The sequence below is a fragment of the Tympanuchus pallidicinctus genome, unplaced genomic scaffold (assembly GCF_026119805.1).
Source record: "Tympanuchus pallidicinctus isolate F22 unplaced genomic scaffold, pur_lepc_1.0 scaffold3, whole genome shotgun sequence".
Taxonomy (NCBI): domain Eukaryota; kingdom Metazoa; phylum Chordata; class Aves; order Galliformes; family Phasianidae; genus Tympanuchus; species Tympanuchus pallidicinctus.
In genome coordinates, this window is record NW_026294747.1 from 91,179,501 (window position 1) to 91,200,582 (window position 21,082).

The following is a 21,082-nucleotide window of genomic DNA, read 5'->3' on the forward strand; positions in this document are numbered from 1 at the left end:
ACATGGCCCATACTCTTACAAGTTGGGAGTGTTTAAATAGGAGTTGAAGCAAAATGAAATCAAATCATTAGAACCTAAGCATTTCCTTACCACACTTCATCAATATCAACTTGTCATGCCAATAGATTGAATATCCACAACATAAAGTACCTTTCTCTGGTCATAAAAGCTAGAAATACACAATTTTTCTGTCACTCATTCAAAGCAAAGATGGCTCTCAGGGGAATAATACAGATCTGGATCCAAAACTCATCATGGCTTTGGTTCAGGCCGTAGTACCAACAGTAAACAGAAATACACTGGGCTCTTAATCCGAATACAAGTTCAAATATAGCCAAGGTTAAACACATGTGATAGGGACGCATTTCTAATTTCAAAGCAGCAATTTGCTAATGGAGCTCACAAGTTTAAAAAGACAGTGTCATTATGAAAATAGTAAATGATTTCTAAGCTTGTAACACTTTTCCAAGAGTCTATAGCATGCCCTATGCTTCCCATGGCAATCCTGGTTAGTTACTGCTTGGAGTTTTTATTCCTTGTTCATCTTATGCCTGAAGAGAGAATTGTGAAGGTATCATACTTAGCAGAGAAAGTCTCTCTATAACTACAAAACAGAGGGATTTTTACATCTTGGTCTCTATTTCCAAATCTTTCAGAATTTAGTATTGCTCAGGTCCAGTTACTGCATTCACATATATTTTTACCTTATTTAGGTGCACAGTGAAAGAAGAGGCAAGGGACAAAACGGAAACACAAGGGATTCTGACCTGGTATCAAGAAACTTTTTTTACTATTAGTGTTGTTGAGCATCAGAGCACTTAGGTCCTCTAAGTGATGCCGGAATCTCAATCCTCGCTGACATTCACAACATAGGTAGGCTAGGCCCTAAGTGCTCTCATTAGAGCTGCTTTAGGCCTCTTCCAATCTCTGTGGTTCTGATTCCACGATACAGATAGGGAGAATTGTGTCAGAAAGATGCTTGATTTCTTACTTAAAACAACAAACATAAAATTAAACTTTGGCTAAGTAACGATTCTACATGCTTTAGAGTAAAATTCTGGTATACATATCAAATCTATTATAAAATACTGCTTGAACAAAAACACTTTCCTGTTTTCTTGAAGTCAGTGCAGCTAGAAAGGTGGGAGTCAGACTAAAGATAGGATTACTGCCACCAAACCCGTAACAAGCTTTTCTAATTGAATTAGCGTATTAGAATCTCACATGACAAGACATTCACCAGAAACGCTATCATTTTTTTGTTCCAATATCAAATACAATGCAGATAATATAAACAATAATAGAAAAAATAATACACTATACTCAAGAGCTAGTTTCTCAAAAGATTTATATTACACAGATGAATTTAAAGACTCCAGAGGTCTGTTCCAGCCCCAAGCACTCCATAATTCTGTGATTCTACTAAATGCAAATTTCACCAATTCCAATTGCAAATTCTGTGGTTGAAATCTTTCTTTGTAGCAGTAAAAGCATGTTAATTGTTGATACTGGGATGATGGAGCACAGCTTTGTCAGTGTACTTTCATTCTCTAAGTGGCAATAAGAAAATGAGAAAAGGTTCTGCACCGTAACTATGTAGAGGGATAAAACTGCTATCTAAATTTACAATATAAATACATCAGTGACGATGCCTGTTAAATCAGATTTATTTCAGTAAGAAGTGTTCTTAATTTAAATAATTGAAAAAACATTTCTAGACTTAGGTGGTTAGCATTAAGTGCATTTGTCAAAAAATAATAATAATAATAATAATAAAAAAGTGAATTTAAGTACAAGGAAAGAGAAGATTATTCTTTACTTATTTGTCCTTTATACATTGTATGAATCACAAACATATACAGTTTGCTTTAACTCCTACCTAGACATTTAGCAATATAAATAATAATTTAATATAGAAATATGACTAAATCATAACTAGTTCTCTTGACTGAATATTATGAACTAAGCACAAAAATCTTAATTTCAAAACTCCCAGTATTTTCCACAAAGTAGCATCATAATGATAGTCAGTGAAAACAAATCTATTTGTCTCATCGCTGTTTATACTTCTCAGATACTGACTGTGAAACTGAAGTTCTTTCAAAGTCAGAGCCCACAGCAGAACGGTGTCTTGTGACTCTTAGACAACCCTTTATCCCACCATGACGTGCAAAGAGTAGTGAGAAGAAATGGAAGGTAGAGATAAGACAGAATAGTTCTCCCCATCAGAAGTATGTATGGCTGGTTATTGCACCAATTTTGTGTACCACTACACAAATTCCTCTGGTCTTAAGGAAAAAAAAGTCTTGCACACATACTTCTTGTGTCTTCTAACTGAAAGGAGGTACCTCTTTTATCTCACTCCTTGGTGGCTCAGAGACAGGCACAGGCCGGGAGCTTAATAGCAGCAGCTTGCGAAACAAGAGCTCGGGTGACGCGAGCACAAGCGTCTGCGCTGCGCGCTGCCCAGTCGGAGCGGCGCTCCCCGCCTCCCGCGGGCACGGCCGGTGCTGGAAGTGACGCGAGCGGGCGGGGCTGCGCGGCGTTGATGGCGGAGGCCCCATGTTGATGTCCCCGGCGTCCTCCGCGCCTGCCTAGGTAAGGGGCGCTGCCTGGCGCGGCCGTGGGGTGGGGGCAGGCTCGGCATCCCTTTTCCCGCCGGCCCCCGCCACCCGCTGGGGCGGGCAGAGACGTGAGGCGGCGGGCGGCGGCGCTGCGCCACCGGGCGCCCCCCCCCCCCCCCCCGACGGGTGCCATGGGCCGGGGCAGGAAGGGGCCGTGCCGCGGGCAGGGGGCAGCGGGGCTCCTTTTCCCCTGGCGCGGGCCGGCTGCTGAGCGGGCGCTGCTGAGGGGTGGCCGGCGCGGACAGGTGGGGCCAGGGCCGCGGCCGCGGCTGGAGGTTTGAGGGTGGAACCGGCCTGGCCTCTGCCTTTCCTGCCCGACGGGCTTTTCCTCATCCCGTCCGTCTCGCCTGACTGGCCGTCTCCCGTGAGAATCGCTTGTCACGCCGCTAGCGAAGCCCAGACGTAGCTCTTCTTCCTCCTCTTCCTCCTTTCTGTCGTCGCAAGGTGGGCGCGCACCCGGCAGCCGCTGCCGTACCGCCGGCTGTACGGGGATCTGTGCCCCAGAGCCGCGCTTTCGGTGCCGGGCGGCGGTCATCCGGCTGGTCCGGGCGGCCTGTGCAGGCCTGGATACGGGAGAGCCTCGGGCTGCAAGCCAGAGCAGCCTGCAGAAGTCGTTTCTACTTTGTAGCACATTCTTAGAATAAACTTCCTAATTTTTAAGGAAATCTATTTAAAAAAAAAATTATATTCTAGTGTTTCTCTTACCAAGGCACTTACGGGTGATGAAAATTGACACAGTTTGTTTCATTTCATTGCTTAGCTTCAGATACTAAAGCCGTTCTGTTTCTTTTAGGTTAGTAGAAGTCGTGGCTTTATATCTTTTAATAATTCAAAGAGATAGACCATTATGGTCTACTTTTGAAGCATCCTGTGGTGCTGTAATTTTTAGCACAACGTATGCAGAATGAGGTGGTGAAGGGAAAGGCTGATGGAAAGCTTTTGCAATCCGACTGAATTAGTGCTAATCCGTCCAACTGCGCACAGACTTGAATGGCTGCGCCGTCAGTTCAGTCCGGTGTTGTTGGTGATGTGCAGGACTCAGGGGTATCTGTGTTTAAAGTGGGTACAGCAAAATGTGCTCCCAGGCTGCTGACATCAGAATAGAGGAGAAATCTTTTGAAGAAGATAGGGGAAAAAAAAAAAAAAAAAGCTGTTTAGATAAACTTTCTTCTTTGTTAAAATGTCTTAAAATGAAGCTTTCTTACTTTTACTGAGTGGGGAAAAAAATTTTATTTATGAAAATGCTGTCAAAAAATACTGAGAAGTACAGGTTTCCCTGAAGCATCCGGAATCGCTAATGACATTTAATTAAGTCAGAACTCTGCCTCATTTTCCCACCGCTTGTATTTCCTTCTTTCTGGTACTGAGTACCTGTGTTATAGCAGTGGGGGTATTCACTTAAGTGGTGCTTTCTCTCCATCTTGGTTTCATCACTGGAATGACTGCCTTTTTTCGTTCTGAGAAGTGATTGTTTTGGAGTGAAGCTGAGGCAATGCATTTTGGTGGGCTTGGACTGTGGCTGTCTGTTGTCAGACTAGAGGAGTGAATTGTTTGTCTGTCTGGTATTTTTCAAATGGATTATTTTCTAACGTAGTTCTTCACTATATTGAAGTAACATCTACAATTTTGTTGCAGATCAATCATGTCATCCTTTCAAGAAGTTCCATCTTCAGCTAACGCTTTACAGACTTCCAATTTTGCACATGTGATTTTTCAAAATGTGGCAAAAAGTTATCTTCCGAACACACACCTTGAATGTCACTACACTCTGACCCAATTTATCCATCCTCATCAAAAAGACTGGGTTGGTATTTTCAAGGTAAGTAAAATTTGATCTATTTCTGTTTTTTACATGTTCACTGTTCACTTGTTCACTGTTTCACATGTTTACTGGTTCATTTAACCAGTTAAAAATAATGAAATCTGAAAATAATAAGAACTTTCTCGTAAGTGTAAGAGGAAGAATCACAGTGTATTTGTTAACTGCTTTTAGAGTCTAAGCTTTTACAATGAGACTGGAGTGATAAGTACAAGTGTGCTGAAGTAAAGGGGAGCTGTGATGTGGTAGAGAATTAAATGGAAATGATTTGGGAGGGGGATTTTTAATAATATATTCAGTGACTGTTGTCAGTGAATTGTGTAAGGGGGGCATTAACTACAAGCAGGGTGATTTTTCTCTGTTGGGAACTGGTTAAAAATTTATGCTTGTATTTTGATTAACTGGTGTGTTTTGACAAACAGGAATGTGACTGAGCACATTTGATATTTAGTGAACAGTGTGAATGGAATAGAAGAAAAAGTCAGAAATTTAAAGAGAGTGCTGTTTAGGCTACACAAGCATTTTGAAATTATTTAAGTGTATCCTGAGAAATGAATGTTGTGGTTTTGTGTGTATCAGTCTAAGCGAGGAGGCAATTAGACAGGTTCCTAGAAATACAGATACATTTGTTTTAAAAATGCAGTGCAAAATGTGAAACTGTTTTTTCAGTGACTGCACTGACTCTGTGTCCAATCTACAGATATCCTTCATTTCATTGTCTGTGATGATAGTTTCATAAGCTATTGAGGTTTGAGGTTTTTATTCTGCTTTGCCAATTGCGGACAACAGAGCTTAAGCAATTGACTGACAAACACGTAGAGCTGACAGAAGGTAACACGGCTGTAATGCAGCTTCCCTTTTACTTATTTCTTTTCTTCCTCCCCTTCATGTCAAACAAGCTCTTGTGTGATGAACAAAGTCAAGGAATTGATGTCAGGTTAACTCCAGTGTTCTGGGAGTAAATTATTATTAGTGGGGAATTCCACAGCTGAATTTCTAGTCCATCTCATTGTCATCTCCACATAGGAAGGAAACATCGCGAGATGGGGAAAAGGAAGAAAATTGTTTTCTATTTGTCACTACATGTTATGAATATAATTTCTTTTTATAGTTATAGTACAGTGAGGTAAATGAAGCCAGCTGTCCAACTGTATCTGTGCTTATCACTATATATGTATGTGAGTAATGCTTACAGTAAACAGTTCATACTTCACTACATTTTCACTAAGATTTTTTCCTGTGAACATCGTGGTGTTGATGGTTCTAACGTGCACTACTGTTCTACTCTAGGGGGGCAATGGCTTCAGCTGTATTCCTTCCTGTGTTTGCTCATCTGGTACACTAAGAACTTTCTTCTTACTGTGTTGAACAAAATTTATAGCTACCTCTTTCAATCTGAATGAAAATCATTAACTTAGAAGTCAAATTCTTGAGCCAAGTGATTTCTTCAGTAAATACTGTATCCCTGTGTCATCCTACTTGTTTTTCTAGTCCAGCTGTTTATGCAGCTGCACAGCAAAACAGATCAGAGAAATGATCTGACTGAAAAATACTATTTCTTCTGCCCCAGCTTTTACCACCTTGTTTCCCAGTTGGTTTTATTCCTCAATTTGATCTCTGTGTGATGCAATGGACAGCTCTGCAGTTCTCACTGTGATGGAAGCAAGTAGATTAGGAAACTGGGGAGAGGGGGGAAAGGTTAAGCCTGAATAATTGGCATGGCTTCTTGGTGTGGAATGACAATATAAGTTCATTTTTCAGATCTTTCCAGAATTCTCTGAAGAACAAGTAGTTCTAGAAACAGAAACAGATTTCATATAACAATTCTTGGATTCTAGCTTCTGAGTTTTAAAGTGTTTCCTTAGTTTCCACATGTCAAATGGCTGTTTTTATTGCAGATGCAATTGCATGTGTGTAACTTATTGTAACTGTGCTCATTTGTACAACTTATGTGAAAAAGTGAAGTTAAAAGTGGAATCCTTTGTAGGAGCCAGAGGTTAATTATAAGGCTTGCTTTCCGTGTGGTTATTTGTTTTATTAATTTATGAAATTTATTTGCTCTTAGTTTTTTCAGTGTATTTTTTACATGGTGTGTAAAACTTACTGTTTGTGTTTTTTTAACATCTTTGCACTTTCATGTTTTCGATTTTCTATGGATATTCAATTTTCTACTGGATATTCCATTTTCATCACTGAGTATGGCATCTATTTAATACCATGGTACTGTAATGAATTCAGTGAAAAGTACCACAACTGGCTCCTTCATGTTTGTGGTAGTTTATTTACAGATATCTTCTTCTCAAGGGTATTTTACAAAGCAGATTAAAATAAGGAGCCAGAGCAAGATAATGTACTACCTCACTGTCGTCAACAGACATATCAAAAAAGTCTTCTTGGAAGGTAGAACAGGTCTAGAACCTCAGGTCTAAGCTAAAGATTTATGCCACACAACATTATTAGAAAGAACTAAAAAAAGTTCCCAAACATGCAACAGTTCTGAAATTTAACACTTCTGTGTACATGCTGTAGATGCAATGTTTGGGGTTCTTGTTGTTCCCAGTGTGATTTAAACTGCTTGTTTTTGGTGTTCTGTCATGCCAAGCAAAAGGAATTTCTTGCTGATGTTGTGCATAGACAGCTCTCTTGCAGACAATTCCATTAATGCAAGCACACAGTGTTCATATACTAAAAGGGTAACATTGCATATGCAGTGAGTATGGTATGGCAGGATATTTTAGTTGTACCAGTTTTCTTACAAACCAGATCTGTCTAATGGACATACATGTTGAACTATACCTTTGGCAAACACTTGGGGGCAAAAAGAAGAGCAGTGAAGACGATGTTACCCTTATCTTGTCATTTGTTTCAAAGTATACAGTCTTTTTATTTTTTTGTATGTATCTTTTTTTTTTCTTCTCTGTTCCCCACAGGAAATTTGTGACTGAATTTCCCAATCTGCTGTTATTCACTGCTGCTATTTCTTTTTTGCCATTTTGATGTTCTGGTGGGTCATTTGTGATCAAACACTGGAAGATCTTGATCAGTTTTATCATGCTTGTTACCATGGAGGGGAAAAAAAAAAAACAAAAACAGAATGAAACAAAGCAGTTTTACAGTTTGGTGTTGGCCTAGTGCTTGGCGTGTGCTTCCTTAGCCTGAATTCCTCTTTGTGCTATTTTATGGGAACTACAATTGGAGATCTGCTTTCCCTCTATAAGGGATTCTGTGCAGAAGATCCTGATGCTCCTACAGTGCGTGAGGGGAGAAGGCTTATTGATCCTGGTAGGTTTAATAGCTGATGTGTACTCCCAAAGTGATCCAAGCTCAGTGTCCCTTTCTTCTCCTCCCTTACTGTTTGATGAGCTGAAATGTGGAAAAGCCCTTAGGGTAATCCAAATTGAAACCTTTGAAATGGGGGAAGACAATTAGTATGTGTTCTACATCTGTTTGCAAAAATTGACTGGCTGGTAGGTGGTCCTATTCTCCGGATGGGGAAGTCTACGGTTTGTTAGTTTGTTCTACAATAAAGTGAAAAAATCATATGGCCACATGAGATATATATATATATATATTTGCATTATTAATATACAATGTCCAGATTTGCAGAAGTGTTTGGAAAAGTGTTTGGCTTTTAGGAAGAATTGCTTTATGCCTCCATCCAGAGCATATGTGTGCAAGTTGGCCTGGCAGATGTTCAGTGTGCAGTAGATGAAGCTTTACTACATGTCTCAAAAGCTCAGTGAAGTAACTTTATGGGCATGATAAGGTGTGTTGCTTCAAGAGAGCAGAATGATAGGTGTATGTGTTTGTGGCATATATTGTAGTAATATCTAGGTTTCTGAAGATCTAATTTTGCAGAAGCCAGCATGCTGGAACGACCTGTGATATCAGGTGGGAATCTTACTTATTTTAATATAATGGCTTCAGTTATGCTTCATCATTAACTAATCAAATCTTTTCTGTTTCTTGGATCCAATAGTAATAATACATTTTTAAAGCAATCGACATTGCTGTTCTGATAGGATCTTGACTTTAATTATAGATGGACTTTTGGTATTGACTGCCACAATATCTGCCAAGAGAAGAAAAGGAAATTCATTCTTAATGTTTACATTTTTTTAATATCCGCAGTCTAAAAATGATGGTTTGACTTTTGGGTAGCTTGAAGCATGGAAAATGAATAAAACCAGGGTTGGGAAGATCTTGAAAGGTTATTTGAACGCAAGAAGCACAGACTTGCTCTGAACAGGTGCTCGTTATTTAGGAGGTCATACCTCAGCTACTGTTTGTGCATCAGTGCAGTATGTGTGTTACGTGCAGATTAATTCCTGTCCCTTCCGTGCACTGATTTATAGCAAACCTTGGATTTAACTTGTCTGTGATCTGTAAAGAATTTGTGGTGGATTGACAGGATGGCTAACAGATAGCTTGGTTTTTGTGTTGTGGCAAGACTATAGAAATGCTTTTTTGCAGTCCTCTGGATTATTTATTCTCCTTTGAACTTTGAACTGCAAATACCAGCACAACTTGTGTGAGCAGTTTCAAAGTCCTGGTTATGTCATGGGTTGATACGCTAGATAATAATTACTTCCATATCTGCAGATCGCATTATGAAGTATAGGGCAACAGCTGGATGTGTTACTGACCACAGTCATACTGAAGTACATTTTTTTTCTGGCACGGAGTCATCACTGCACAGCACAACATGGTAGATACAGGAATGTGTAGTGAGCAGTATGTCCTGTTTTTAAAACAGTAGGGAAAGAATTACTGAAATTCAGAAGGTTTCGAGAATTACTCTATCCACCAATAACAGTGATTCTCTTTCTTTTTTCCTTTGCTTTCTTTAGAAAGACATATCTCAAGTAATAGAAATATCTCTTAGAAATAATTCTAAAAATAAGTCAATTGTAATGTCATTCACAGTTTCCTCACTAAGTTTACATGACGCTACTTTAGTAAGAAATTTTCATGTTCAATTCAAAGTGTCATTAATTTTCTAGAAAGATTTGCTGTAATATGCTTGTGTGTTAAAAGAGGCAAGTGACATAACAAAATGGTCAGTAGCTAGTGGCAATTTTGAAATAAAAAGGTTGTGCTAATATTGTTTTAGTGAAATGTGGTAAATTAATATTTTTACTTAAACCCAGCCACCTTTTTTTTTTCCATTGGTCTCTCTTGAAGCAAACAGTAACTTTGTTACTCTTTGATCTGTCATAACATTTCCTTGGACAGTCATTTACACCTGTACCAGGTTTTCTTTTAGAGTGTTCACATTGTTTCTGTATTTATTTTGATTTATACGTAGTATGAGAGAAAGTTGATCATATGGTCTAGGCACTCTGTCAATGTCACTTTCACATAATCTTCTGAACTATGAGATAGAAGTACAACCAACAAGAGATGATAATAGGTTGGGAACCTGATAGTACCTTGATACAGCAACAAGTACCATATGTTCTCAATAGCCTGAGTTAAAAGGTTGCCTGTATGTGTTTGTAACATTCAGCAGAGATGGACAACTTTGGGATTTGGGCATGCATGTGATTTCCTTCTTTAAGAAGGAGTTCACTGTATACTTGCAGTACTGAAGAGTACTTTGTCAAATTAGATTCCAAACTGCATAGTTTCCTTTCCAAAACAAAAAGGAATTCATTTTAACTCCGATAGTTCTTTTAGAGTTGCATCATATTATGTATTTACTACAAATGCCCTATTGGGCATGTCAGTGTTGCTTCAGCTGAACAGGTCTTTCCTGGATTTGTTTCTTTGATCTGTTGGCAGCACACGTGCTGTGTAGTTAGGTAAGTCGCTATGCAATGGAGCAGAGTGAAAGGTGCTGTTCTTGTGCTTGATGAGATCTGTTGGAGGCCAGTGAAGAAATGACTAAAGGTTCTTGTGCAGCAGTGCTTCTTCGAAGCAGTCACGCTCCAGATTGAGTTGAAATGGCACAAAAAAAAAAAAAAAGTGTTCATTCTTTGCAAAACTCAAGAAATAAAAAAAGGAAGTTTGGAAATACTTTTACATTTTAAACACTGTGCAGTTGTAAGGCAGACTTCAGAACATCATCTTAATAATCAGATGCAAGTCAAAAGGTAAATAAAAATAAAATGGTCATTATTTTTCCTCAGTAGCTCAGTGTAGGCATATGGACAGTTCCCAACTGTACTGTTACTTTTTTTTTTTTTTCTTTCATTGTTTGGTTTATTAGTCAGCTGATTTTCTTCTTTTTTTTCCCCCTAGCTTCTTGGTGGAAATGTACTATGGGTAAAACATAAATATGGGGGGAGCTAATGACAGAGAGGGCCGTTTCGGTGAAAAAGGGACTCGTATATTCAGGGCACAGAAGAACCAACTTTGACATCTATATACCTATAGAAGGAAGTGCTGTGTGGTATGGGTGTTGCGGACAGCTGAGTCATCCCCACCAGTCCAGCCTGACTGAAAAGTACTCAGTGTTCATCATTGTGAGTTTACTAAACTTTGGCATTTCCACTGTGACTACAAAACTGGTTATGCAACTAAAAAGTAGCTTATGATGTCTTAAAATGAAAAAAGCCCTTTTGCTCACAAGTAGCAAGTAGAATGAACGGTTTGCTCTATAGTGGCCTATTAAAGCTTTCTGTTTTATGAAAAGAAAGTGAACTATGTGTGTATTGTTTGAGTAACACATTGCACATGGTAATGTAATCTGAATATGACGCTTGTAGGAGACATGATGTTTGGCTGTGTATTTTGTGTTTGGCTTGAAAATGTGGGTAGAGATGGTTGAAGTAGGATTTGGATTCCGAGCTGTTAATTTGTTAGCGTGTGGAAACGAATGCTGAAATGTGTACACAACTTGCTGTTTTGAAAAAGGATTTCTGAGTAAAGTTCTTGATAACTGAAAGTACAGAAAGAGGCTAGAGAGGTGTATGAAGTACCAGGTTAGCAGCAGAAACTTTTTCTAATTCTGCTTATAACATGATTTGTCATATATATGTGTGTTAGTTTAAGGGAGTTGCATCATCTAAGTCTCATTTTCTCTTTTGGCCGAGAAATAAGAACATGAATATTTCCAGAGTTTTTAACGCTGAACAAAGAACTTTGAGAGCCACAAAAATGATCCAAAGGATGGAACACTTCTCCTGGCTGGGAGAGCTGGGGCTGTTCAGCGTGAAGAGAAGGCTCCAGGGAGAACTGAGAGCAGCCTTCTGGTATCTGCACAGGGACTGAAAGAAAGAAGGGGACAGACTCTTAACAGGCTCTGCTTTGACAGGACAAGGGGAAATGGTTTCATACTTAAAGAGCAGAGTCTTTAGTCTTCTACAGTGAGAGTGATGAGGCACTGGAACAGGTTGCCCAGAGAAGTGATGGATGCCCTGTCCCTGGAGATACTCAAGGTCAGGCTGGACCAGGTGCTGAGCAACTTCATCTGTCTGTAGGTGTCCCTGTTAACTGTAGGGAGTTGGACTGGATGACCTTTAAAGGTCCCTTCCAACTCTAAGAATTCTACAATTTTCAGTTTTCAATGAATTCCTTAAAAAGCAGTGGCATCATTGCAGTCTGTCAGTGCACTGGACATTGGATGGTGAACTTGAGGTCAGAGTTCATGACAAGTTTTGTACGTAGTTTGACTGTTTATTCTTTTTCTCTTTCTCTAAAATTCAGAGGGTTTTGTGCCAGAGTTCTTGTGTGTTTTATAATGTTTCTGTGCTTGAATGGGAGTATTGTATTATTTGCCGTTGCTTGTGCCATGATTTTGCTTTAGAATTGCAAACTGTGCCTTTTCTATTCCTCTTTGCTCTCAGGAATTTCCACAGTGCATTCTGGTGAGATTTCTCATTTCAGATTTCTGGTGGGAATCACGTACATATCTGCTAGTGTATACTTGCTTTGCACTTTGGAATTTTGGGTTTATGTCAGTAGTTGAAGATGCATTTTCTTTCTCTTTCTTTTTTTGTTTTTTTCTTAAATGATGTGAAGTTACTTGCATTAAGGGAATCCCACTGAGTTCTGGCACGACAACAAAGTCTGTAGCTATTTTGATGTAGATACTGTTTTGCTTGATGGTGCTTTCATATTGAAAATCTTACTCTAATTTTTTATATTTTTTAATAGAAAAATAATTGTTTTAAAGATAAAGGTCCTAAACTTATAACATCTGTTACTTACTTTTCTATTTATTTTCTTCTCAACATATCATTACTTTGGTTTTACTCCTTGCTTCTTTCACGTAAGAAGTAATCCTGTGGAAGTACAGATTATCGTTGTTTGATAGGAAAAACATGGAGAAATGTTACTAAGTTTATGTCTTTTCTGTACAATAACAACCTTCTCTTTTCTTGTGTAACTGTGAGGATTGTGAGATTTGTTCATATTTTCTTCCTTGCATTGTCATGTTTTTGCATATGTAATTCCTAGCAGGGAAACCTGTTTTCTGAAATCCCATGTATGAAAATAATCATTGGGAAATCTGCTCATGCAGATAACCTTGCATGTGCCTTGTTAGGAAGTAGCTGGTTTCTAAGAATCAGAAGAGTGTAAGATGGGAGCTTTGGTAGGGGAAGTGGATGACAATTGACCAAAAATAGGGGAAGTTAAGGGAGAAAATAAGTGCCTGGTGAACTTCCCAGGGTATTGCCCGCTGGCTTGTGATGTGTCGCAGTTCTTTCTTTACCAAGAACCACATACTACGTGTGAAAATATGGTACCAACTCAGAAACAGGCCGGAAGAATTGGTTAATTTGCCTTCTATGTACTTGGTCTTTGTATTCATAGAATCATAGCATGGCTTGGGTTGGAAGGGACGTCAAGGGTCATCAGGCTTCAACCTCCCTGCCGCAGGCAGGGCCACCAATATCACATACTGCACCAGGCTGCCCAGGGCCTCATTTTTTTGGTAATTTGGAATTAAAATTTCAAGTTACAAAAAACAAACAAAAAAAAAAGGAAACCAAGTTTATGTACTTTATTATTAGAAATAAAATATTCTCAGCCTTTTTGGTTTCAGAGTAGATTATTCAGTTTACATATGAATGTCTGGTTTATTTTTTATTTTTTAAATACTGCAGTCTGGGAGGAAGGTTCAGTTGGAGGCTGAGTTGGACACCTAAAGGGGGGATCATGAGAGGAACCATTTTTTGGATTTAAATCCACTGGATTTTGCTCCCTCTCTTATGTGTTCTGAAGTGCTTGATTATCAGAAGGAATTATCATTTTACTCAGGAAATCAGGATATGTATGTGTGTTGACTTTTTTTTTTTTTTTAATTTTTCTGCTTTTTTCCCATTGTTTTTAAAACAAAGAAAAACTGGAGCATTCTGAAGAGATTGAATTACTCTGTTCAGAACAAACAGGGTAAAGAATTTATTTCCCTTTTAAAATTAAAACAAACCAACAAGAATCAACAAAAGTCCCCCTTCCTCCCCATAAGGCCAGTTATTGAGAATCAAGTTTCTACATAAAAAAGTTTTCTATGCTGTAGGGCAGCAAATAATGGTATATGTTCCTTTTTACAGAGGTGAAAGCAGCTTCTGTGAAGAAAGGGGTACTTGCATCTGAATTAGATTTGAAAAGATGACTAATGTGAAAAATTGGCTGAATATTTTTCCTGTGGATGTTTATTACAGAAAACTTGCTTTTGTCCCCCCAAGTTACCGGAAGAGCTTTTCTTCCTATTTCCGAAATATTTTACAATGTGGGAATAACAGCCCCAGGTGATCTCATTTCACTTACGCCTTTAAAAGTTCCTCAATAGGGAATATCAGAGAAATCTTCAAAACTTGGGCGAAGAATAGGCTTAAAATAGAACAATTGGTTTCCATTTTGGTGATTGTGTCAAGTCAGCCCAACTTCTCTCCTACGAATATCACCTTAAAAATGCTTAATGTTAGCAAAAAGAAGATCTGATCTGTTTTTGCTGTCGTTCACCATTGCTTTTTATTAACATACAAAAGGCATGGTCATTTCAGAGCAGTGATCTTTTGTATTTTCCAAACGGTAAATGTTGGCACATTTCTTAATACAGAGTGAAGTAGTACTTCTGTATTAGACAGACAGCTACGGAACTGTGTCTTCAGAATTCTTTTTACTAATTATAATTATCTTTTGTGTATACTACTTGAAATGTTTAACTATATAATTACTGTTCAGTTAGTTTCTCTCTTTTTTTTTTCTTTTAGCAAACAACTTCTTAAAAACAGTTCTTAGTTCTTTCAAAATACACTGCTGCAACCTATCCCTTATAAAGAAAGATTTGGAATGATTCAGACCTCTACATTTAGAAGTCTTTCCTATTGGAGCAATAGAAATCCTGTCTGTCTTAATTTTTTTTTTTTGTCCTTTACCTTTTTTTTTTCTTCTCCTTTCTGAAATGCAGACAAATTTGTCCCTTGTCTTTCTTTACTCCAGGACACCATACCCAGTTACTGCAAAAACAGTTGCTTCTTCTTTTTGACCAGGTTTTTGATACTTTCTCCAGCGCAGTGGAACGTGTTATTCTTCACTTCTGCTATGCTATTATTGTTCTCTTAGTAATACACTCTGCTTTGTAGTGACTACTTGCTTTGGGTTTCAGGCTTAGATGCTGAATGCTACAAACTTGGGGCAGAGTGGCTAGCAAGCTGCATGGAGGAAAAGGATCTGGGGAGATTAGCTGACAGCCGGCTGAACATGAGCCAGCTGTGTGCCTGGGTGGCCAAGAAGGCCAATAGCAGTCCTGGCTTGTATCAGAAATGGTGTAATCAGCAGGAGCAGGGAGCTGATCGTCTGGCTGTGTTCAGCACGGATGAGGCCACACCTCGAGTACTGTGTTTTAGGCCCCACACTACAAGAAAGATATTGACGCCATGGAATGTGTCCAGGAAAGAGCAATGAGGATGATGAAGTCTCTGGAGCATGAGTCTTATGGGAGCGGCTGGGGTAAAGGGCTGTTTAATCTGGAGGAGGTTCAGGGAGACCTTACCACTCTCTACAACTGTCTGAAGAGAGGTTGTGTTGATTGGCCTCTTCTCCCAGGTAACAACAGCAGGACAAGAGGTAATGGCTTTAAGTTGCACCAGAGGAGATTGAAGTTGGATATTAGTTAGGAAAAAATTCTTTTCAGAAAGAGTGGTGACTTATTGGAACAAGTGCCCAGGGAGGTACTGGAGTCATCATCCTTGTAGATGTTCAAGAAGCATGTAGATGTAACAGTGAGGGACGTGGTTTAGTAGGCACGGTGGTGAATGGTTAATGTTTGGAATAGATGATCTTAGTGGTCTTTTCCAAATTTAATGGTTCTACAACTCTATTTAAAATATGTTGGAATATATTTCTTCAGGGGATAACATTTCTTATTTCAAGGATCTGTGGTCTTTATGAAAAACTGGAAAACTGGCATATCAGGGAAACTGCACTAACTAAGCTGAATTAAGTTTCCATGCATTTTATCTTTGTCCTGCAGATATAGCATATTGTGTGTATGGAAGAGTGACATGCTGATCATTAATGTTGCAGAAGCTGTCAAAAAAAAAAAAAAAAAAAGTGCTAGCTTAAGCCTATGAAATTTTGCCTTTTCAGTGGAGAAAAGCTTTATTTCATTTCTTCTTGTTTTATGATCAACCTGTTGAATTGTGGACATAAAATAGTGAGCATTGGCAGAAGCTGCACTAGGAAAATCTCACTATAAGCTTCTGAACTAATCTTTTTATATTTTCAGTGCATCTTTGCAGAAAAAAAGTAAATGCATCAAATAGGAGGTTAATGTATATTGAAAACTGTATGGTGTTTTAATTTATATGGACCCTTTTATTACCTTAGTCACATTTATTGACTTAGGTAACAAGCTTAATAAAATTCATGCTAAATCTTTGACATGCTTGTTAAAATATTCCTGATTTGTAAACATTGTTAAGTATCTTTTTATTTCATGTTGAATGAGAAATATGCGTATTATGGTATGTTGTAAAGGCCAAGCTGTGATGTCTTAACTGTATATAGTATATTTTTCTGCTTAATATTTCTCTCTCTTTTTTCTTTTTTGTTTTGTTGTTATGGTTTAATTTACTTTAGGTTGGTTGGAGTACTGCAAGAGATTATTACACGTTTCTGTGGTCACCTATGCCAGAAAATTATGTGGAAGGATCAACTGTCAACTGTGTCCTGAACTTCCAAGGTGAATTTAAATAAAGCAGTACCTGCCTGTATTTTCTGGCTTCCTCAGTTAAAAAAAAAAAAATAAAAAAAATCTATATTAAGGTATTTAGGGCTGCAGAGTAGTTCTAGATTTTTTAAAAACATATGTTGGAAGAGAATTTTCTGCGCCAGTCTTCTGCGTGCTTTTTTTTGCTCCTGGTGTGAAATTCATTCTTACTTTAGATAAAGGAAATTACTTTAGATATCAAGGAAATTGTATGAGTAATTGTGTGAATCATTATATTTTCACATGGTAATTGGACAGTGTTCACAACTGAGGGAAAGAGAAACTGGAAACTATCCAGAGTGATGTAATTTAATCAGTGGTGAGGTGTTTTGTTTTGTTTTTTTTTAATCTTGGCATCTTTTAATGCATTGTGGCTTTGCACGTGTTTAGTCTGTGGACTTCAGATTCTCAACTCAAAGTAATTCTTTCAGAGAAAGAAGGGATAAATAAAGTAAATGATGGTTTATTGGAAGTTCACAGTTTCAGAGGACCTTTTGACAGAGAGAGAAAATTGCTGAAGTTCTTAAGAGAAGAATAGGGAGGAAAACAGAAAATGGTACACCACTCTACGAGTTTATACTGTAACTGCAGTTTCAACACCATGTGGATATCAGATCCTTTCGCTTTCCTTCCCACTCTCAAGAAGATGTGGTAGAACTAGAAAATAAACAGAGCAATGAGGAATATCAAAGTTAAGAATCACTTTCTGTATTAACAGTTACATAATCTACTCATTATTGGCTGACTATGTAAGAAGGAACAATGGCTATAGATTCTGGCCTAAGTGTTTTAGATTTAACATTAAGAAGAGCTTTTTTTCACCAAAAGAGGTGAAGAACTAATAGTAGCAACACTCAAACAGGTATCCCAGGGACATTTGGAAGGATAAGAGTTCCACACACATGATTAGACAAAGCTGCAGGAGGCTACTGACAGCAGTCTCTTTTTGAGCAGGAAGTTGGGCTAGATGACCTTCAGAACTTCCTTCTGTCAGGCTTTCCAGCCTGGGAAAGGGAAACAATGGAGAAAAAACACATCTGTAAAATCAGTAACTGATGGCATGAGTTGATAGCCATTTTTCCATTTTAAAAAAGCAGGAACCAGGGACTGGCAGTGTAAGTTACCAGTGATGGGTTCGGAATGGAGATAGAGATGATACCATCAGGATTTTATAGATATATGTGCGGGAACTGTTGAGTCACGGCCTGAACCATTGTTTGGTCAACTGAGGCAAGCACTGAGTCAGCCATGGTGAAGGCGATTCAGCTGTGTGACCAGAAGGGGTGGAAGGTGGCTGCACCTCTCCTAGACCCCATTTAAGGGCTGACCGCCACTAGGAAGGATCTCTTTCTGGAGGTCTTTCCTCTGTGGAGTCTTTCCTGTGAACCTAGAACTTTGGATATAGGTGAGCATTCCTTCCCTACTTGTTTCTTTTCCCATTTTCACCTCAATAATCTTTCCAGCTGTAACACTACCTGTAACAGTGTTGAAAAGTCCAAATGTCCAAACCTGTAGAAAGAGCACCTCCCATTAAAGTTGTTTAATGCTTTTGTTCTGCTTACTACCAGACTTATCACCATGGCTTTTTTCACTTTCCTGGAGTTGGCTTTGGTGTTTGTGTGTGAGTGTGGATGTATTGCTTAAAATGTAATAATAATAAGAGAGTGTAATAATAGAATATTGAAGTCCTAAAATGACTACTGATATTAGCTTGTTCTCTTGTTTAGATTTACCTGTACCTGTAAGTAGCAATAGCTGGGATGAGTTAACGGTCCATGTATTCAATAACAATATTAATGTCAGTTATATGTAGTAAATGATGGGTGTGTTCAGTGCCTGTTAACTGATACTATCCTAGGCCTCTGTGTCTTATAAAAAGGAAATAAATAAAAGGCTAGGAGAAATTTTGGGAGTCAGAATTGGGAAGAAGGATGTCGTTTTCCTCTTTACTGTTGTTATTGAGTGCGTCTGTACTGTAACACAGATAATCAGAATGAAATTCCTAAGTCATGTGGCCTGATATGTATTTTTACATGGAGACTCGCAAAATAGGTTTATTTGTGTAGAGTGTTTTTTCAAATTTGAATTTATTTTGATAGGATATTACCTACCAAATGATGATGGAGAATTTTACCAGTTCTGTTATGTGACTCATAAAGGAGAAATCCGTGGAGCAAGCACACCTTTCCAGTTCCGTACATCTTCTCCTGTTGAGGAATTGCTCACTATGGAGGATGAAGGAAACTCTGATATGCTAGTTGTGACCACAAAAGCTGGACTTCTTGAGGTTTGATTCAGTGTTTCTTAAATATTATCAATTTATACATTCTTACATTTTATATGTTCTTATATGTGCACAGACATATGTGATTTGGATAGAATCTTGAGGAACAGGCCAGGAAAATAGATATATTTCTGGTTGGCTTTTCAGTTTTAGATTGGAGTTCAAAACATTTGCTTGTTAAAGGAATCAATACTTAAACAGATTGCAGGCACAGCATTGCACTCAGCATAGGCTGCTTGTCCATTGCTGCCCTCTGTGCTCTCCAAGTAAAAGGACTGGGGGTGGGGGGAGAAGATGTCCTTCATGTGAATTTTTTTTTTCCTCCTGTTTTTCCTGTTTTGATCCACAATTCCTCCAACACTCTGTGTGTGTGGGTGTGTGTGTGTTTACACTAAGCAGTTGTTTTGTCACCAAGCTGTTGTTGTCTTAATTAGCTCTTCCCAAGTGTCAGTAAATATACAGTAAAAGCACCTCACTTAAAGAGGATAGAAGTGTATAAATAAAGGTGTTATAAGAATAGCTCTGTAATGGTATTGTGGTGCTGTAATGTAATGGTGATGTAATTAGAGTAGTGAAACTTCAGACATTTGGGAAAAAAGATAAAGCTGTAAAATCACCTAGACAGAGGATGAATACTTTGTGCTTGTGCTCAAACGCTGGAGTGATTTGCCATTCTCTTAATGCATAGGAATCGGGGGGAGAAAAATTACTAAGATTTCTTTTGTTTTTAACAGTTCAAAATTGAAAAAATAATAAAAGAAAAGGAAGAGCTACTGAAGGTTACTTCTGTTCTGGAGAAAGAAACGGCACAACTCCGGGATCAAGTTGAAAGACTGGAAAAAGAACTTAACCTTGAAAAGCAGAGATGTGACCAACTGCAAACAGAGCAGAAGGTCAGTTTTTTATCGATTATAGCCGACTCATAATGTCTGTAATCATGTTTTTTCAAGAACTGATTGAACTGAGTGAAAATCAGCTCTCAGAACCCCTGAGCAGTTAGATAGACATTTACACTAGAATAGGTCAGTTCCAATTAACCTCCTGCCACTATTCTTTTTGTGTCGTAAAATGGTTAAAATATTTAAGCTTTTTGGTACCAGGCATGGTAAGGTAATCGATGACAACTGTTACCAGATGTTTAACATTTAGTTGTGGAATTCATAGTGGAGAAGTAGTTGACAGCTTAAAGTTTGCTTGTGTTACCTTAAAATGAAGGATGGTCTTTCAAGTAACTCTCATTAAGGAATAGTTACACAGAATACAGGGTATTGAAAATGGGAATATGGGGTACTGAAAATGGTAATAAATAAATAGTAAACTTTAGAAAAATGTTGGTATTAAAATGAAGATCCAAGTCTTGGTCAGGAGAAAAATCAAGAATGCTGCTGCCAGAACATGCCAAGAGTGAAAAGTTTGGCTTCTCTAAAACATTTTGCAAAGATCTAATGATTCTGAAACAGAAAACCAGAGAAATGAAGTTATAGTTGTAATTGATAATGGAAATATAAATCTAGCCTGAACCAAAACTAGCTTAATTTGGGATTCTACACGTGGTGAAGGGTAAGTGTATACTATAGCAAAGACACATGAAAGTTGAACTTGATATAAATAAGCTGCTGGTTTTTGTTTTTTTTTTTTTAAACAACTTTTAGGAGAAAATTAAAAACATGTGGGAGGGAGGTGGTGACATGGACAAATTTGAAGTAATGAAGCCTATATAATTTAGCTGTAGACAGCAGTTAATAGGCTATTTTGAAGTACTAGTATGTATATGTCAACAGTTCTGCATGATACACCTTTGGCAGAAAGGAATTTGTTGAAGGAATTTGAGACATCATAGTTTACTGTTGTTTGGTCATAATGTAGTGAGCTACAGTGTTAGGTAAGGAAAATGGCAATGATTTAGGAAAAAAAAATGTAAAATTTATTAAAAATAATTCTAATGTCAAGCACATGGGAGGATCAGTTTAACAAGACTAGGATTAAATACTTGAAACCATGCATTTCACCTATTTGAAAATCAGAAGCTTGATCCGGAAATGAGTGAGCAGCTACCTTGATACCTTCCATTGTTATTTGAAGTCCTTATTTTAAAAACTGTTTGAAAAATTGTCAGTTCCAATCCACATTAGATCCAGAATGCATTTTTAGAACAATTTGTCAGATGGGATTTTGACAGCTGTCTAGAGAGA

At 38.2% G+C, this 21,082-nt stretch overlaps 1 protein-coding gene across 3 annotated transcripts in view; it reads left to right on the top strand.

Annotated features, from left to right (window-relative positions):
- Positions 1–2,466: 2,466 nt before the first annotated feature.
- TAX1BP1 (Tax1 binding protein 1) overlaps positions 2,467–21,082 on the top strand; it is a 51,088-nt gene continuing 32,472 nt past the window's right edge. For all 3 annotated transcript variants that reach the window (XM_052696804.1, XM_052696806.1, XM_052696805.1), the window contains exons 1-5: positions 2,467–2,598; positions 4,260–4,443; positions 16,477–16,579; positions 18,706–18,893; positions 19,625–19,783. In XM_052696804.1, coding sequence (XP_052552764.1) covers positions 4,267–4,443; positions 16,477–16,579; positions 18,706–18,893; positions 19,625–19,783 — 627 coding nt within the window. In that variant the 5' untranslated portion in view covers positions 2,467–2,598; positions 4,260–4,266. The remainder of the gene's footprint in view (positions 2,599–4,259; positions 4,444–16,476; positions 16,580–18,705; positions 18,894–19,624; positions 19,784–21,082) is intronic.